We start from the raw sequence: 18,498 nt of genomic DNA, 5'->3' as shown, positions 1-18,498 counted from the left end.
TTGACCCAGCAATTCCACAGCTGGCACTATACCCTAAGAACCCTGAAACACCAATTCAAAAGAACCTATGCACCCCAATGTTCATAGCACCACAATTTACAGTAGTCAAGTGTTGTAAGCAACCTAAGTGCCCATCAGTAAATGAGTGGATCAAAAAACTGTGGTACATTTACACAATGGAATACTATGCAGCAGAAAGAAAGAAGGAGCTCCTGCCTTTAATGGCAGCATGGATAGCACTAGAGAGCATTATGCTAAGTGAAATAAGCCTGGTGGTAAAAGACAAATACAATATGATGTCACCTATAAGTGGAACCTGATCTACAAAACAAACAAGTGAGCAACATTGAACCAGAGACATGGAAATAAAGAACAAACTGACAGTGACCAGAGGGGAGAGGGGAGGAGGTAGTAGGGGAAAGAAGGGGAAAAGCCAAGTCAAGGAACATGTATAAGGGACCCATGGACAAAGACAATGGGGCAGGGGGTGGGGTTGAAAGTGGGAGGTCAGGGCGGGTAGAGCAGAGGAGAGCAATGGGGGGAAATGGGGACAGTTGTCATTGAAAACTGTAAAAAAATAAAATAAAATGTGTAAACTCCAAAAAATGTCAATCTTACAACCAATTCAAAGTTTCTTCCTATAGTTCCCTTAATTCTGATTCTCGTTTCCACAGACCAGCAGGTGGACAGTAAGGCAGCCCTCCAACCTCAGAAGACAGCGGATTTGAAGACAAGGAGCAAGCCTATCGACCATTGTTATCTGGCTATTATTTTGTTTGTCAACTTGACTAGGGAACAGTCCTGCTATTCAAACACTAATCTAGATGTTGCTTTAAAGGTATTTTGTAGATGTGAATAAAATCTATAAGCAGTTGACTTTACGTAAGAGAGATTATCATAGAAAATGTGGGTGGGCTTGATTCAATCAGTTGAAAGGTCAGAAGAGCAAACTTGTTGCTTCAGTGATAAAAGTACACTTCCACCTGTGGACAGCAGCTTCCGCCCCTGCTGGAGAGTTCTAACCTGGCCTTCCTGACAGCCTGCCCTCTGGATTTGGGACTTACCTAATGAACTCCACAACTGCATAAGCCAACGCCTTGCAATAAATTTCATACTATATATACCACCTACTGATTCTGCCTCTCTTGTTGAACTTTGACTGATAGAATATTCGATACTAATTATCTCTCATGAGGCACTTCTGTGGGTTTTAGGAGATCCCACACTCAGATACAGCACTGAGAAATTTCTGTACAGCATCATTTCCTGACACAGTTGATGTTCTCTCTGAAAGGCCTCTTAACGGTACCTTAACTCTCAATTTATGGTGGAATATTTCACACCTGACTTCTTCCTTCTAGGATCTCCTCTCCCACTGGAAGTGATGTTGGATGAAGCCCTTTGTCGATCATTCAAACCCCATTAACTCCTGCTGCTTTGGGGTCAGGAGAGCTCATATACCTATTCAGCAATAACAAAAAGGCAGCTAACACTCACCGCTGCTACACCTTTTTACTCCATCTTTAGGGGCAATTTCTACTAGCTTCCCACAATTAGACCTCTCTAAGCAACATTTGGAAAGAAAGTTTTATGCCTTCCACAGTCAGGGACTTAGGTCAAGTTCTTCTAAGCACTCTCTTGTTCTCCGGTCAGCCTCAAATCTACGAGTTCCTATAGGAGAGTCACACAGAGACAGGGAGTAAGATTCTGGGTCCACCTCCAGCAATCAGTGTCCCGAGTCTCCCAGGTGCCTGCCCTCTGGCTGCACCTCTCACTTGGCCTGGCTGGGGGTGGGCGGGTGGGACACCCCAGCCAGCTCATCTCCCACAGTCCTTCACAGCATTTGCCTGTCATCAGTCTTTATTTTGTCCTTCTTTGGGCTGTTGGTAATTGTCCCTAAATCAGCTTGGAAAGGCCTGTGTAGTATGTATAAGGACTCTCTTTAGAATATAAGACTTCTCATCATCACCCACTATTTTCAGCTTTAGGTCTCAGGGGAAAGTTTGCGACCACAGAAGTCAAGTCTGTCTCACAGTCTCTCACTGTCACCCCTGGTTAGGTTTTGTCCTCTCACAAAGTTGGTCATTCACAAGAAAGCTTCCATCCAGAATTTTGTATCTTTAAAGAGCACCCCCGGCTGTTTTAGTCTCCTGACGATGTTTCTCGTGTGGCTCTGCTTCTTGAATCCAGGGAGACTTGGTGAGTCAGAGCCTGTCACTGCCGTGCACGGCTCCCGAAGCCTCCTGGACCGGCCCTCCTAGAAGTGAGCACTGCACGCATTTCAGTGTTTCACCAGCAGAGGCGCCGATTTTCATCTTTCCTCCCACAACAATGCCAGTTCCAGGTAGTGCCTGATGCTTCTACGCTTATGCCTTTCACTAAGGTCAGTTGTCTTATACGCACCCCCACCCAGCTAATTTAATTTTAGAATGGAGAATGAAGAATTTTAAGTGACATAAAACCAAGAATTCATAAAAGAAACGATAGTGAATTTGACATGAAAAATCCAAAATTTCTGACTAGAAAAAAAATCATCATACACAAGTACGCTGAAGAGAAAAATGACAAACTAAGACAATGTGTTTGCAGCTTGTATCACACTCAAATGGCTATGTATTTAATGCATAAAGAACTTTTTTCTTATGAATTATTTAGGAAAAGATTAATCACCCATTTTTTAAAAAAGAGAAAGGCTATGAATTGTCGGTTCACAAAAAAGGAAATACAAATTGTTCCTAAGCATGTGAAAAGATGCTTGCTATAATTCTTCATAGGAAAAATACAAATTGAAATCACAATGAGAAAACAATTTTTACCTCTAAAAACAGCAGAGATCACAATGTTTGATGAAGAACTGCATTTGGTGAAGATGTAGAGAAAATGAAATACCAGATGGTGCTGAATGGAGTGCAAATCTGGAGATTAATGCAGAGCAAACTGATATGTCTACGAACATTCAGAAAGCACAAAATTAGGCCTGTGGAGATAAACAGTGCATCATTATTTGTAAACACAAAAGAGAGGAGTTATCTAAACTTGCATTAACAGATGACTAGCTAAATAAATCCTAAATCCACAAACTAGGATTCTACTCATCCAGCTAAAAGAATGTGGCAGTTCTAATGAGTGTAAACAGAAAGATTCAAGGTGCACTATTCTCTGAAGGAAAAAAGTAACATTCAGAACAGTGCAAACTTGAGTTAAGTGTGCGCGTGTGTGTGTGTGCTCATGTACCTAACTGTTTGTGTTATGAACAGATTATGTCTGGGAAATAACACAAGAAGTCAACAGTATTTTTCCCTAGGAATGTGACTGGGTAAGCCAGCAATCGGAGGACAGAACAGAAACTCTGTTTTCACTGGCATATCCCTTTATAACTTTATAATTTTATACTGTGAGCATGCATGTCTTCAGGACATAGCAAATACTAATTTTAAGGGAGCAGCCCATGAAGAAGAGAACCACAGACTATGACAAGAGTTTCCAAGGAACCAAACAGGTAGATGTCACCAGAGTAAGGAGACTGGCTACAGTACGTAGAATGGTCATAGAGTAGGGCTGAACTTCGGCTCAGAGAAGTTAAGCATTTTGCCTGAAGTCACACAGCGATAATTAGAAAAATGATTTGAATACAGATTTGTCTTACTGACTCCAGCACTGGTCCTGCCACTACATCTCCATTGCTCTCAAGTGGGCAAAATATTTTGTAAGAAAAAATATGTATAACATGTGACCATCCTAGGAACCAGTGTAACTACTCTTTCAGGAAAGTGAGCATTCTATTCCTGTCACAGCAAGGCAGCATTTAGTTGGTTACAAGGCATGCAGGATCTCGCAGTCAGGGAAAATTACTTAAACAAAAATCAGAAAGAACTAAAAAAAAAAAAGTACTTTGTGCTGGCCCTTACAAGAAAGAGATCTATAGAATACATTCTAGCCAATCCGTGGAGAAATGTCACATATATAAGTGTTTGGGACCAAATTGGTGAGGGCAGCTCCAGGCCACCACAGCCATTGTGTTAGCTAAAAAAAAGGCCAAAACTTTAGATCATTCTTAGCATCCAATAGTGAATTTGGAATGTATTTGGAATATAGGGTCAGTGACCTCACTGACCCTATAGCCATGCAACCAAACAGGTGACCTTTTTGAAGACAGAACCTGTTTTTAGGGCAAAAAACAAAAATGCCACTTTTGAGAGCAGATTTTAACAGACAGGACGGGAGAAAGGAAAAGAGGGCACATCAGATAACCAAGGCACCGATGGACCACCACAACTGCAGCCCACTCCCATCCCATGGCAGCCAAACCGGACCGCCCTCCAGCTGGGCAGGCGCCCCCGGAGAAGCCCACAGCGCATGTGCAGACTCTCACAGCACTGCCAGCCCGGAAGAACTCCTCACTGACATTCCAGCTGGAGAGTTTGGTCGGAGAGTGCAGATTGAATTCTTTTTTTTTTTGTCTTTATTGTTTTCTAGTTACACAGGTAAAGGATAACAACATTGTCATTTTTTAATTTTTATTTGTTTGTTTTTTTAGAGACGGGGAAGGGAGAGAGAAAGAAACATCGACGTGCAAGAGATACATTAATTGATTATCAATTGGATGTCAGTTGGTTGCCTCTCACACGCCCCCAACCAGGGACCTGGCCTGCAACCCAGGCATGTGCCCTGACTGGGAATCAAACCAGCAACCTTTTGGCTCACAGGCTGGCACTCAATCCACTGAGCCACGCCAGCTAGGGCAAAAGATTTTCATTTTAAAATGTTTGTTCCACAAGGAAGGAAAAAAAAGAAGAAAGAAAGCAAACAGTGAATTAATTTACTCAATTATTTCAATATTGATAGATATTTGAACTGTTCCTAGTTTTTCCTATTGTGGAAGTATACCAAAGTCCTTTGTACATGAATCTTTGTGCACTTGTACAAACGTTCTTTAGAACTGATTGCTGGCAGTAACAGGTGTGTACACCAACCAGGCCAAAAGCAGTGCCCAGCCTGAGTCAGCAGGACGCGCTCCTGCCTGGCCGTGCCCCCGGGCCACACTCTTGTGAGGAGCACGGTCTGACCCATCTCTCACTGCCCTGTCGGGACAGCCTACGTGGTGTGCTCAGGGAATCCTTTTACACTGGTATTATTAACCTTTGTGTAGAATATTTTCACACCTCTTTGCATTAACTGAAACCCAACTTTCCCCCCCCCAAATGTAATGGTTATCACGTTTGCCTAACCCAATTATTTTTTCAAAAAATGACGTCCTCTTAAAATGTGGCTGCTAAATTTCCCACAAAGTGGAAAGGGAAGTGGAAGTGGTGAGAAGAGGAAAGTCTGCATCTGTGCTCCTGCGTTCTTGTTGTTCCCTTTGCTGATTTCAGACCGTTCTTTCTTCAGCATAGAAAAATGGCTTCTTAATGCCCCAGCTGGTGAGGCTCAGTGGACCGAGTGCTGGCCTGTGAACCACAGGGTCACCAGTTTGATTCCCAGTCAGATCACACGCTTGGCTTGCACGTTGGGTCCCCAGTAGGGGGCACGCAAGAGGCAACCACACATTGCTGATTCTCTGCCTCTCTTCCTCCCTTCCCCTGTCTGAAAATAAAGTAAAATCTTTAAAAAACCTTCTATAAAGTATGGCTCCTTAAGTAGATAGTTATGAGGGTTTCAAAACATTATGAGTATAATTAATGCCACTGAATCGTACACCTAAACATGGCTAAAATGATCAATTTTATGTCATGTATTTTAGGCTCCTCCGAGGCCTGTGCCATCTGCCCACCCCAGATCTGCTCCTGCTTGCCACTGTCATCCTCACACCTGCTTCTTCCTTCAAAATGATCCAGGACTCCGGTCCAGAGCTCAGTTATCTTCTCAACTCCAAGCTAGACCCACACTCAAAACAGCAACAACAAATCCATGATTAAAATGTGAAACAAAATAGTAACAATGTAAACATTAGACAAAGCATGAAAGATGTGTGTGATCCCAGGTAGGAGATTCTGTGGGGAGCACCAGAACCCACAATTGGGGAGGGAATGAGAGATTTGACTTTATTAAAACTTGAAATGTGTGAATAGAAAGAAGAATATGTAATGTCTAAAAACAAATGATAGAGGGAAAATGCTTGCAAAAACAGATATTTCAGAGGAAAATAGAGATAACTGAGAAGATACTCAAACACACCAGAAGTTAAGAAAATACAGACTATAACTGGGATATGCCATTTCTCCCCACCCTCGTGTAATAACAAGAAGCCAAACTTTAAAACCTTGAGAACATGTGGAACTGAGAAGAGGAGCGGAGGGGGTCCAATATTCTTATCCATTGCTAGTGGAGGTAAAATTGCTGGGTCTTTTTGTAAATAATCAGGTAGCATCTGGTAACATTTTCGTTGTAGTTGTTGTTGCTTCCATTCAACCCCCACCAGTCTCCCCACCCCAACCACTCACACCTCCCACCCTCAATCCTACCCCCCTTTGACCTTGGGTCAACACGTGACCTTGTCCATGTGTCCTTTATACATGTTCCTTGACAAATCTACCTCTTCTTTCCCCCGTTATCCTGCCACCCCACCTCCCACCCCTCTGGTTACTGTCAGTTCATTCTTTATTTCAATGTCTCCAGTTATGTTTTGCTCACTCATTTGTTTTGTTGATTAGGTCCAATTATGGGTGAGATGATATGGTATTTGTCTTTCACCACCTGGCTTATTTCACTCAGCATAATGCTTTCCAGTTCCATCCATGCTGTCCTGAAGGGTAGGAGCTCCTTCTTTCTTCCTGCAGCATAGCATTCCATTGTGTAAATGTACCATAGTTTTTTGATCCACTTATTTATTGATGGGCACATAGGTTGCTTCCAGCACTTGGCTATTGTAAATTGTGTTGCTATGAATATTGAGGTGCACAGGTTATTTTGAATTGGTGTTTTGGGATTCTTAAGGTATAGTCCCAGCTGGGAATTGCCAGGTCAAAATGCAGTGCCATTTTTGGTTTTCTGAGGAAATTCCATATTGTTCTCCACAGCAGCTGCACCAATCTGCATTCCCGCCAACAGTGCACTAGGGTTCCCTTTTCTCCAGCACTTGTTGTTTATTAATTTGCTTATGATGGCCATTCTGACAGGAGTGAAATGGTATTTCATTGTGGTTTTAATGTGCATCTCTCTGATGGCTAGTGATGCTGAGCATCCTTTCATATGTCTCTGGGCCCTCTGTCTGTCCTCCTTGGAGAAGTGTCTGTTCAGGTCTTTTGCCCATTTTTTAATTGGATTGTTTGTCTTCCTGCAGTAGAGTTTTGTGACTCCTTTATATATTTTGGAGATCAAACCCTTTTCCAAGGTATCATTGGCAAATATATTTTCCCATATAGTTGGTTCCCTTTTCATTTTGCTGTTGTTTTCTTTTGCCATGCAGAAGCTTTTTATTTTTATGATATCCTGTTTGCTTATTCTTTCCTTTATGTCCCTTGTGGTAGCATTTTTAATTTGGCATACGTTTCAGCTCATGACTCTCACTTTTAGGGATATACTAGAGAAATAGGCTACATGAATAAAAATGCCCATCCCCTACACTGTTACTCCCAAATCTTTTTCTACCCAGCATGTTCCTCACTTCAGGATCCCCTTCTCTTTGGGTTCTTGTTTACCTCTGGCTAATTTTACTTCCTGACGTGTTTTTTCTCCCCTGAAACCACCCTGTAAAATGTCCTTCCTTGACCTGGCTGGTGTGGCTCAGTGGATTGAGTACTGGCCTGCAAACCAAAGGGTCACCAGTCCAATTCCCAGTCAGGGCACATGCCTGGGTGCAGGCCAGGTCTCTGGTGGGGGTTGGGGGTGCATGAGAGGCAACCATGTGGGGGAGCTCCATCCTGCAGAGTCCTCCCAGCTGCCATGGATGAGAATAAAGAGTTGTCCTGGACGCAGTCTTCTTGTCCCGGCGGGAAAAGGGGTGGCAATTCCCTCTAGTGGAGAATGCCCCAAGCTCTTCTCTGAAACGTCTTTTATTAGGGTTGGGAAGTACAGGGGGATATAGCATGCATGTACAGTTTATAATCAATGTCCAAAAGGCTATAGTCATAAAAAGCTGACACTATCTATAGATAACAACTAAAGGAACAGAAATCTTTTCAGGTCGGGATCACGGGAGACATGCAGATACCCGATGGCTGTAAAGGCATATACCATGAAGTAGGGAGTTTCACTGCTTATGCCTTGAATTCAGACATCTGGGTTATACCAACAGGGCTTACTGCTGGGCAGAACAGGCTTCAAAGGACCCAATGTACATCTCAGGCCTGATTCCCACAGGAACCCTCAGTGTTAGAGTCAGATCGTGCCTGGCACCTGCGTTTTTACCCAGTTTTCCAGGGAGACTTACCAGCCCCTTTCAGAGCTTGCCCTCACAGGGCTGCAATTTCTGAATGGTCCCCAACACAACGACACATCAATGTTTCCCTTTCTTCCCCTCTCTCTAAAAATAAATAAATGAATTTTTTTTCCAGTGTCTTTCTTATTAAAGAAAAAAATACCCACCCATCACCATTCCTGCCATTTGACTTCACTGTTACTGCAACTAATCTGACACAGGCTGCTGCCAATAATCATGCAACTGCACAGACCGAAATCAGTAAAACACAGAGGCCTCCTGCCGCACCTGAGCTCTCCGTGCTGACCAGCAACACTGTCTCCAAGCAGAGGTGTCTCTTCTCCCTTTCTAAAACTTCCAAAATTCTGACCTTCGTACATCCCAAACTTATCACTTCCTCCTTCATTCGTAGCATGTGCCTTTGTCTTTTATTTCACTGAGAAAATGGAGTTTGCCAGGTAAGAGCAGTCTACATGTTCTTCCCTCTTACTTTCAAATATAGCAGGATCTTTACCCATCCTCCCCTCTTCCCTGGGAAGGCGACGCTCTTTCTACCCAGGTTAGTTATTCCGTGTCTGCTTTGGTCTCACATTCATTCGTCCACTGCCTCAAGGGTCTTGGTCTTGTGTTCATTTTTAATCTCTCCCTTTCAATTGAACCTTTTACCTCAAGTTATAAACATGAGCTATTTTCTCATATATATGTGAAAATATATTGACCCTGAGTATAACCCTCTATTTAGATATTATCTCTTTCCTTCCTGCTATAACAAAATTCTTAAAAAAGACTTCAAAGCTCATTTTTTCCACTTCCTTACCTCCTATTGATTTCACATCTGTCACCAGCATACTGATGAGAGCTGATGAACGGCGACCTCTCTATGGTTAATTTTACTGAATACTCCTCTCATTATGTTACTTTACCTCTCTTTAGCATTTTATATTGATGAATGCTCCCTTCACCCTGAAAATCACTCCCTCCTCAGCTTTCATCCCATCATTTTTTTACCCCTTTATTTCTTTCACCATCTCAGTATCAATATGGAAATGGAGACTTTATCATCATCCAAGGTTTGCCTTGAGAGAAGAGTGTCACTAACCAGCAAGGGAAGGATCTGTGTTCTAGCTGATTCACTGTGAAGAATCTGAAAGACCTTCCCCTGAGTAAAATCTCACCATCACCCTTCAAGGGCAGAGCCAGGTGTGGAAAGTCTTCATGAACATCAGAAGCATGTGGTTCACTTCACCTTTATTTGATGAGAGTTAGAGAAATTGGCACTTTAAATCATATATTGCTAGAGAGTTCAAATTAGTAGGCCTACTTGAAAGTACCCACTGACCTAGAAATTCCCACAGATATATTCATAAATGTACAAAATAACATATAAATATTTATCTAAAATCTACTGAAAAAAATGATAGGACCTATGGTGTAGACCCCAGCCAGTGGTGTCCACAGTGTTCTGGATGCAACAAATAAATTCACACGGACTGCAGATGTCCTGCAGAGAAAAGGGAAAATGTGACCACCCTCTGAGTGAGAGAGGCCCTGACCCCAGCCTGGACAGGCTTTTATTGCTTTTCTGGGAGCATTACACCAAGGAAAGTCCTCATTCAAAGATTAAATGAGGTCCTCATATGCAAAGATTTGCTTTCGGTGATTACCTTTTGCAGATAATAAAGAAAAGGATGTTGCAAATGCAAGGGAAAAAGTAGCTGAACTGGTTACACTCTGTCCTTGGGAGGTTTAGCACAGACTTTAAGAAGTTACTTCAAAAATATGCATTAAACATTTCCTGCCTTAATTCAGGGTGATGGAGTTTTAGCAAAAGCAAGCCTTAAAGCAGCTTAGATATAGTGCAGGCCTGGTTCCCCATGGGAAAGCCAATCTGTGGGCCTGGCTCCTGTGTGCCACCTCACACCCGTCAGTTTTCCGAATCAGGGCTGAGCTACATTCACCATTGCCATGTGGATTGGTCCCCTGTAGACCTAGAACAGCTCAAACAATTTTGAAAAATAAAAAACAAACTTGGAGGACTATGTTACTGGATTTCAAGACTCACTATAAAGCACTGAGGTAGAAGTGAAAAGACAGGCCACATAAATAAATAAAACAGAAAATGCATAAATAGACCTACATATATATTGTTATTAATTTTCAACAAAGCTTATAAGGAAATTCAATGAAGAGGGGGTAATTATATCCATAAATGGTGCTGGAACAATTAGACATCTGTAAGAAGAAAAAAATAACCTCAAACTATAACTTATGCCATATATAAAAGTTAGATCAAAGTAGATCACAGACCTAAAACTGTAAATGTCTAGAAGACAAAGGCAATATTTGTGACCTTGGACTAAGCAAAGATTTCTTAGGCAATATACAGAAAAGTACAAACTATAATACAAAAATTGATAAACTAGACTTCATAAAAAATAACAATTTCTGTTCTTTGAAATACATTGTTAAGAGAACAAGAAGACAAGCCACAGACTGGGAAAAATATTTTCAATGTGTATATATCTGACAAGAACTTGTATACAGCATATATAAAGAACACTGAAAATTCAAATGAATAAGCAAACAAATAAATGGGCAAGATATTTTAACAATCTTTCATCAAAGAAAAATATATAGATGGTGTATAAGCACATGAAAAGATGCTCAACATCATTAATCATTAAGGAAATGGTAATTAAAATCACAATAAGATATTGCTATATGCGTAATAGAATGGCTAAAATTAAAAAGTCTCACTATACAAAGTATTGTTGAGAATGTGAAGGAAATGGAACTCTCACACACTTCTGGTTGGAATATAAAATGGTGTAGGGGACCAGTTTGCTTTAGGCAAATGTGACTCAGCTCTGTATGGAAAACCTACAGAAGCAAAGTGGTGGGCAGGAGCCAGACCTTCAAACCAGGTTTTCCCATGGAAATCAGGCCTAAAAGATGCATACAGACTGTTATGGCTTGCTCTTGCTAAAACTCCATCACCCTGGTCTAAAACAACAAATGTGTATTGTCTATCTTCAAGATAATATCCAAAGCCTGTATGAGTTCTCCCAAGAACAGAGCTAATCAGCTCATCACCATTCTCCTCTGCATGTTATTTTCATTTCCTTGATTGCACCTAAAATGTAGATGATATTCTATGTAATAGGTAATAAATCTTTCTCTGATGTAAGACCCAAGGAAAATAATAAAAGCCTGTCTAGGCAGGAGTTGAGGGCTCTCCTCATGAGGGAGTGGCTGAGGCATCCATAGGTGCTCTCCCCTTGAGAGAGTGGCCGTGCTGTTCCCTTTTTCTCCACAGGATTGCAGTCGCCTGTGCATTCGTTCTTGCCATCAGCCACAACAGGTGGACTCTGGTGGCCGGAGTCCGCCACAAAATGATACAAACACTTTGGAAAAGAGCTTGGTAGTTTCTTATAAAGTTAAACATACAACTACCATATGATCCCATCATTCTACCTCGTAAGTATTTACTCAAGAGAAAAGAAAGCCTATGCCCATACAAAGGTTTGTACCCAAATGTTCATAACAACTTTATTTTTAGTAGGCAAAAACTGGAAACAACCTAAATGTCCATCAAAAAGTGAATGGATAAACAGATTGTGACATTCCCATATAATGGAATATTAGCAATAAAAAGGAGTAAGCTACTGATGCACACAGCTACATGGATGAATCTCAAAACAATGATCCTCATGACTCTGTAAAACCATGTACTCTAAAGCTCTAGAAGATGTAATCTGCTCTATAGTGACAGAAAGTAAATCAGAGGTTGCCTGGGGGTAGGAGGAGTATTGGGCAAAGGGAAGAGAGAGAGAAAGAAGAATTACCAAATGCATAGAAAACCTTTTCAGAAGAATTGACATGCTAACTATCTTCACAGTGTTCACAGGTGACATATATACATACATCAAAACTTAACAAATTTTATTCTTTAAACATATTTAGTTCACTGCACATCAATTGCACCTCAGTAAAAGAAGTTGTCACAATGAGCTAGGTGAACAACAGTGCCTTGGATTAGAGTTAAAGGTGAAGATGGAGAGAAGTGGTGAGCTTTAGAATGTTTTGGTAGTAGAAATGAAAAAAACGGTTGATGTAGTGACTGAAAAACAGAGACATCAGAGCATCAGGGGCATCAGAGCATCAGTTGTTCAGTTTGGAATCTGAACAACTGAGTGGATGGTGGGGCCATTGCCTGAGATGGGGAAGGCTCAGAGGTAGGAACACAGAAGGTAATATTCATCCATCACTGTTTGTGAGAGTGGGAAACAAAGGCCAACTAGGTGTCCATTATCAAGAGAATGGACGCATAAAACAGAGACTACACAGCAGCTAAAAGAATGAGTGCATATACATAGTACAACACAGACAGATCTCAAAAACATAATGCTAGTAGAAAAAGTAAAACAGTGAGATCTATAGAAAAGGCATTTAATTAAATATGAAACAAATAAAGAAGAAAACTACTTATATTATAAGGATACAAACAAACTCAAGTTATATATCAAACACTGAAGTATGTTTCTGTAGAGCAGGGTGTCAAACTCATTTTCACCGGGGGCCACATCAGCCTCACAGTTGCCTGCAAAGGGCTGAATGTAATTTCAACTCCTTAACAGGTAAGGAGCAGATACATTTACACAGTCCTAAAATGACTTCAGCCCTTTGAAGGCGACTGCGAGGCTGATGTGGCCCCTGGTGAAAATGAGCCCGACACCCTTGCTGTAGAGGGAAGGGCAATGGACGTAGGGAAACAGGAAGAGAAAATACGCATGAAGGAGGCATTCGTGGATCACAGAGACAGTGACCCCATGACCTGAGTCCGATTCACTCCAGTCTCTGTACCTGAGGTCCAGATATTGTTGATTAAAGTACAATAAAATAGCAAAAACAAAATGGATAAGAGGCCAAGAATTTGCCATAGCACAAGGATTAACCAATCATCTTATTTTCACTTTTCCGGCTGAGCCCTCAGATACTACAGAGCTTGTAAGCTCCAAGGAGATTTTTCCCTCTCTGGATTTTCTTCATTCTGCTTTGGTTACTGCTTTTTTATTATCTTTAATAAATGTCTTATTCCAAACACTGCACACTCTAAATAAGTTTAGGGTATAAGGTTCACCAAAGGGTCAGCTGTGGAGTACAAGGGCTGATAGAAAAAGTTTAGTTGTCAGTTCAACCAAACTTTCTGTCATGAGGCAAGAGTAAATGAATTGAGTCAATTACTGATCCTAGCCCCTAATAAATAAATCTAAAAAAATAAATAAATTACTAGGAAACAAGCTATGTCTAATGCCACATCCTTAAAGAGGCAAAGCATTGAAGAACTTGATCTGATTCTGATGACAGGTGGTGAAAACCCTTGCAAAAGGACTGAGCCTAGTCACAGAGAAGAGCTGCACATACACGGTCTGCTCAGAGGAGAACTTGGGAGGCTACTGCACGCCTTTATTTGTCTTTGAATAAGTAAAGATGACTGTATACCCGGTATCATCCAAGCCATGATCCAAGTGGAATCACTATCATTACATCCTTAACCAAGTGAGAGTCACTACCATCACATCCATAACCCCATTACCAAGAGATATCCCTTGGCCCTGGAACCAAAGGTAAGAGTTCATAAGGAAATGGGAGTTAGTTTCCATTACTTCCTTCTATGAACATTGTAGCTGGATTGAACTGATGCTTTGCCTTTGTAGAGTCAGCTATTGAATGTTCACATGGGTGGGGCTAGGGAAGATTAGGATAGATAGTGGAACCTCGGTTCTCCAAATTAATTCATTCCAGAAGGCTGTTGAGAAATGATTTGTTCAAAAATCGAATGTCTTTTGTCACCTGAGAGACACATTACTGACCATACAGGTATCAGCATGAAAGAGTTGTCAGGTTGAAAACCGAAGTTTTGATCAGCAACTGAGACATTATCCCTGTGAGCAACTTGGTTGTGAACTGAATTGTCTGGGATGGGAGACATTCAAGAACTGAGGTTTGACTGTATTATGTTTCTTGTCCTTAATCCCTCTAATTAATTCACGTACTAACAGAAACAACTAGAGTTCAATTTTTTTTAATTTTTAAATTTGATAATACAGTCCTGGCCAAGATGGAGGCACAGGTAGATACACTTCAGTTCCTTGCACAACCAAAAGAGGGAGAACAACCTATTTAAAAAAAAAAAAAACAACCAGAACCACCAGAAAATCAAACCGCGTAGAAATCCAAAACCAAGGAGTTAAAGAAGAGACCTTCATCTAGGCTGGTAGGACAGGTGGAGTCAGGAAGCCAGGGTGGAGAGGACACATAGCAAGGCTGCAGCTGGTGAACTGGGCCATCCTGCATTCACAGGCAGATAAGCCGGGAGGAACAACAGAGGAGCAAGACAGACTACGTGACCCAGGGTTCCAGCAGGGAAATAAAGCCTCAAAACCTCTGGCTGTAAAAACCTGTGGGGGTTGAGGTGGTGGGAGAAACTCCCAGCCTCACAAGAGACTTAGTTGGAGAAACCCACAAGGTCCTAGAACATATACAAAACCACCCACCTGGGAATTAGCACCTGAAAGGACACAATCTGCTTGTGGGAAGCAAGGGAAATGACAGAAAGTGGGGTGAGGACCAAGCAACCCAGCAAGTGATATTGTTCTAACCCCTCCCCCACAAACAACACCACAACACAGCAAAGTGTGTTGCCCCACACCAGCAAATACCTAAGGCTCTGCCCCTTACAACATAACAGGTGCAACAAGACACAGAAATATGGCGCAAATGAAACAACAGATCAAAACTCCAGAAAAAGAACTAATTGGTGAGGAGACAGACAACCTACCAGGTGCAGAGTTCAAAACACTGGTAATCAGGATGCTCACAGAAATGATTGAGTAAAATAATGGTCGCAAAAATGATGCTCACAAAATAAAGGAAGAAATGAAGGCTATACAAAGCAAAATAAAGGGAAATATACAGGGAACGAACAGTGAAGGGAAAAAAACCAGGACTCAAATCAATAATTAGGAACAAAAGGAAGAAATGAACATTCAACTGGAACAGAATGAAGAAACAAGAATTCAAAAAAATCAGGAGAGGCTTAGGAACCTCTGGGACAACTTTAAATGTCCCAACACCCAAATCATAGGGGTGCCAGAAGAAAAAGAGGAAGAGCAAGAAAATGAAAACTTATTTGAACATATGATGAAGGAATACTTCCCCAATCTGGTGAAGGAACTAGATATGTAAGTCCAGGACACTCGGAGAGTCCCAAACAAGTTGGATCCAAGAATAAACACACCAAGACACAAAATAATTAAGTTACCCAAGATTAAAGATAAGGAGAAAATCTTAAAAGCAACAAGAGGAAAGGGCAGAGTTACCTACAAAGGACTATCAGCTGCTTTCTCAAAAGAAACCTTACAGTCCAGGCAAGAAGGGGCTGGAAAGAAGTATTCAAAGTCATGAAAGGCAAGGAACTACATCCAAGATTACTCTATCTAGGAAAGCTATCATTTAGAATGGAAGGGCAGATAAAGTGCTTCCCAGATAAGGTCAAGTTAAAGGAGTTCATCATCACCAAGCCCTTATTATATGAAATGTTAAAGGGATTTATCTAAGAAAAAGGAGATCAAAACTATGAACTTTAATATGACAACAAACTCACAATTATCAACAACTAAACCCAAAAAACAAAAAATAAGCAAACAGCTGGAACAAGAACAAAATCACATAAATGGAAATCACATAAAGGGTTAAAAGTGGGGGTGGGGTGAGGGAGAATGAGGGGAAAGGTACAGGGAATAAGAAGCATAATTGGTAAGCAAAAAATAGACAGTGGGATGTTAAGAATAGTATAGGAAATAGAGAAGCCAAAGAACTTATATGTATAACCCTTGGACATGAACTAAGGATGGGGGGGATGATGGATGGAGGGGGGATGAAGGCAGAGGGGGATAAAGGGGAGAAAAAATTGGAAAAACTATAATAGCATAATCAATAAAATATACTTAAATTTTTACGTTTTAACCAGGGATATTTTTTATTGATTTTAGAGAGAGAAAAAGACAGAGAGAGAGATAAACATCTATTGGTTGCCTCCCACAGGTGCCTGACTAGGGACTAAACACGCAACTCTTGGTGTACAGGACAACGCTCCAACTAACTAAGCCACTAGGCCACAGTGAATAAGAATTTTTTAATTTCTCTTTATTTTAAAATTAATTTCTTTATTTAAATATTCACTGATACAAACGCTGTTGTAGGTGTTTGGGATACAATGGTGGATAAGATAGAGTCCACATCCTAAAAAACTACAAAGAGAAAGACAAGTAAGCAGATTACAATACAGTGTCATCAGCAGTACAGGGTTGTGGTCTCCCTCCTTACTCACTTCTATATCTTTAAACAGCATCTTCTCACTTATTTATGTCTAAATCCTACTAAGAAAAAAATAATAACTTTTTTCTCAATTTTGAGGCACCTGTGCATAAAATGATTCAAGAATCAACCACCTAAACTGCTTCTATAAATTTTCTTCTATAAAAATGGCTTATCATATAGACCACTGTGGTAAATTAACATACAAATCATATACTTACAGCATGGAAAATATAGTCACATATTGGTTTATGCATACTCAACAAGACTAAATTAGGTCAAGGTGGGTCTTTAAGTAAGTGTGAAGAAAGCCCCACCCTGTTCTCATCCTCTTTAGCATTATTCTTTAGAATAAAGCTTTATCTGCAAAAGGCCACTCTTGACATAAAAATATATTACCAGGGAAAAGTAACATGTCAACCCACTAGCACACATAAAAACTCTCTAGAACATTAGCTATAGTACATATTTGCACAGATTTCATCAGATCAGCTCAGAAAATAACATACACAAGAGATAAATTTTTGACAAAATGGTGGATGTGGAGATGAAGAAAGCAGCATTAGTCACCTGAATGAGAAATATTAAAAACAAACTGTATGCATTTGCTAAGATAATATCTAACTACTCTCAAAGAGCACACAGCAATAAACCATTAATCCCAGGAAGTTGCATTAATCTTACATCTAGTGGCATATCCTAGAAGGTTCAGCATTCACTAAATATACACTCATGGCCATCCATGGGTCTCCCAGAGGTGGCTCCCTCTTTTTAGTGACAGATCTGAGACTCTATCAAAGTCTGACCTTCTTACAGGCCCACTGTAAAGAAACTTCACAGCTAGAGGCCTGGAGACCATCTTTGCCAATGGTACCACACTTCTGTATCAGGCTGTTTGAAAGAATCCTGTAAGAAATCAGAAAAATCAATCAAGGTGACATACAAAGTAAAGGAGTTGGAAGGCATGAAAGAATAAAACAATAAGCAAATTCTCTCTCCCTATTCAGACCCCATTTCTCTGAGCAACCAAAAGACAGCAGAATAAAAAAAAAATGCTCATTAGCCCCTTTTTAAAATGTCATCTTTTGCCCTGACTGGTGTAGCTCAGTGGATTGAGCATGGCCCTGCAAACCGAAGGGTCACTGGTTCAATTCTCAGTCAGTGCACATGCCTGGGTTGCAGGCCAGATCCCCAGAGAGGGGCCCGCAACAGCCAACTGCACATCGGTGTTTCTCTCACTCTTTCTCCTTCCCTCTCTCTCTCTAAAAATTAATAAATAACACTTTTTTAAATAAATGTCATCTTTTTTTGTCCTTATCCACACTGTTCATTTCCTTTTCTGCTCCCTGTTTTCTTTCCTCTCTTCTTGGTCTACTATTTGTGATCTAATTCACATAATCTCTCTCTCTCTCTCTCTCTCTCTCTCTCTCTCCCTCTCTCTCCTTTGAAGCCCCTTACCTTGAGAAGTTTAAGGCTGATCCATCTTCCCACCTCCAGCCAGAATTGTTCCTGAGACCAATCCAGTAAAAGTCTTTATCCAAGAAACTTTGGAACAGGTTCTAAGAAAGAGATTGAAGATGAAAAAAGCGAGAAAGATGCAAAAAACAAAGAAGAAACCCAACGTCACAGTTAAACATTTATTCCTTTGCTTCACAGGCCCGTGCTCAATCCACTGAGCTACACCAGCCAGGGCCATACATTTATTCCTTACACCCTCTCTATCATCATCATTATGAAATGAATGTTTGTGTCCCCCACCCAGA

The 18,498-nt window shown here is 40.9% G+C and overlaps 1 protein-coding gene across 5 annotated transcripts in view; it reads right to left on the bottom strand.

The window, feature by feature from the left end:
* Positions 1–14,621: 14,621 nt before the first annotated feature.
* The window catches only part of KLRG1 (killer cell lectin like receptor G1), a 34,801-nt gene continuing 30,924 nt past the window's right edge, over positions 14,622–18,498 (bottom strand). For 3 of the 5 annotated variants that reach the window (XM_053662249.1, XM_053662251.1, XM_053662252.1), the window contains 2 exons: positions 18,194–18,294; positions 14,622–17,641 (listed from right to left, as the gene is read on the bottom strand). In XM_053662249.1, coding sequence (XP_053518224.1) covers positions 17,530–17,641; positions 18,194–18,294 — 213 coding nt within the window. In that variant the 3' untranslated portion in view covers positions 14,622–17,529. The remainder of the gene's footprint in view (positions 17,642–18,193; positions 18,295–18,498) is intronic. The other 2 variants (XM_053662250.1, XM_053662248.1) reach the window with 2 other exon arrangements.

The sequence above is a fragment of the Artibeus jamaicensis genome, unplaced genomic scaffold, assembly GCF_021234435.1.
Source record: "Artibeus jamaicensis isolate MK-2021 breed Jamaican fruit bat unplaced genomic scaffold, CSHL_Jam_final contig_233, whole genome shotgun sequence".
NCBI lineage: Eukaryota > Metazoa > Chordata > Mammalia > Chiroptera > Phyllostomidae > Artibeus > Artibeus jamaicensis.
Note: the sequence above shows the minus strand (reverse complement) of the source record. Positions and strands in the feature narration are given on the sequence as shown.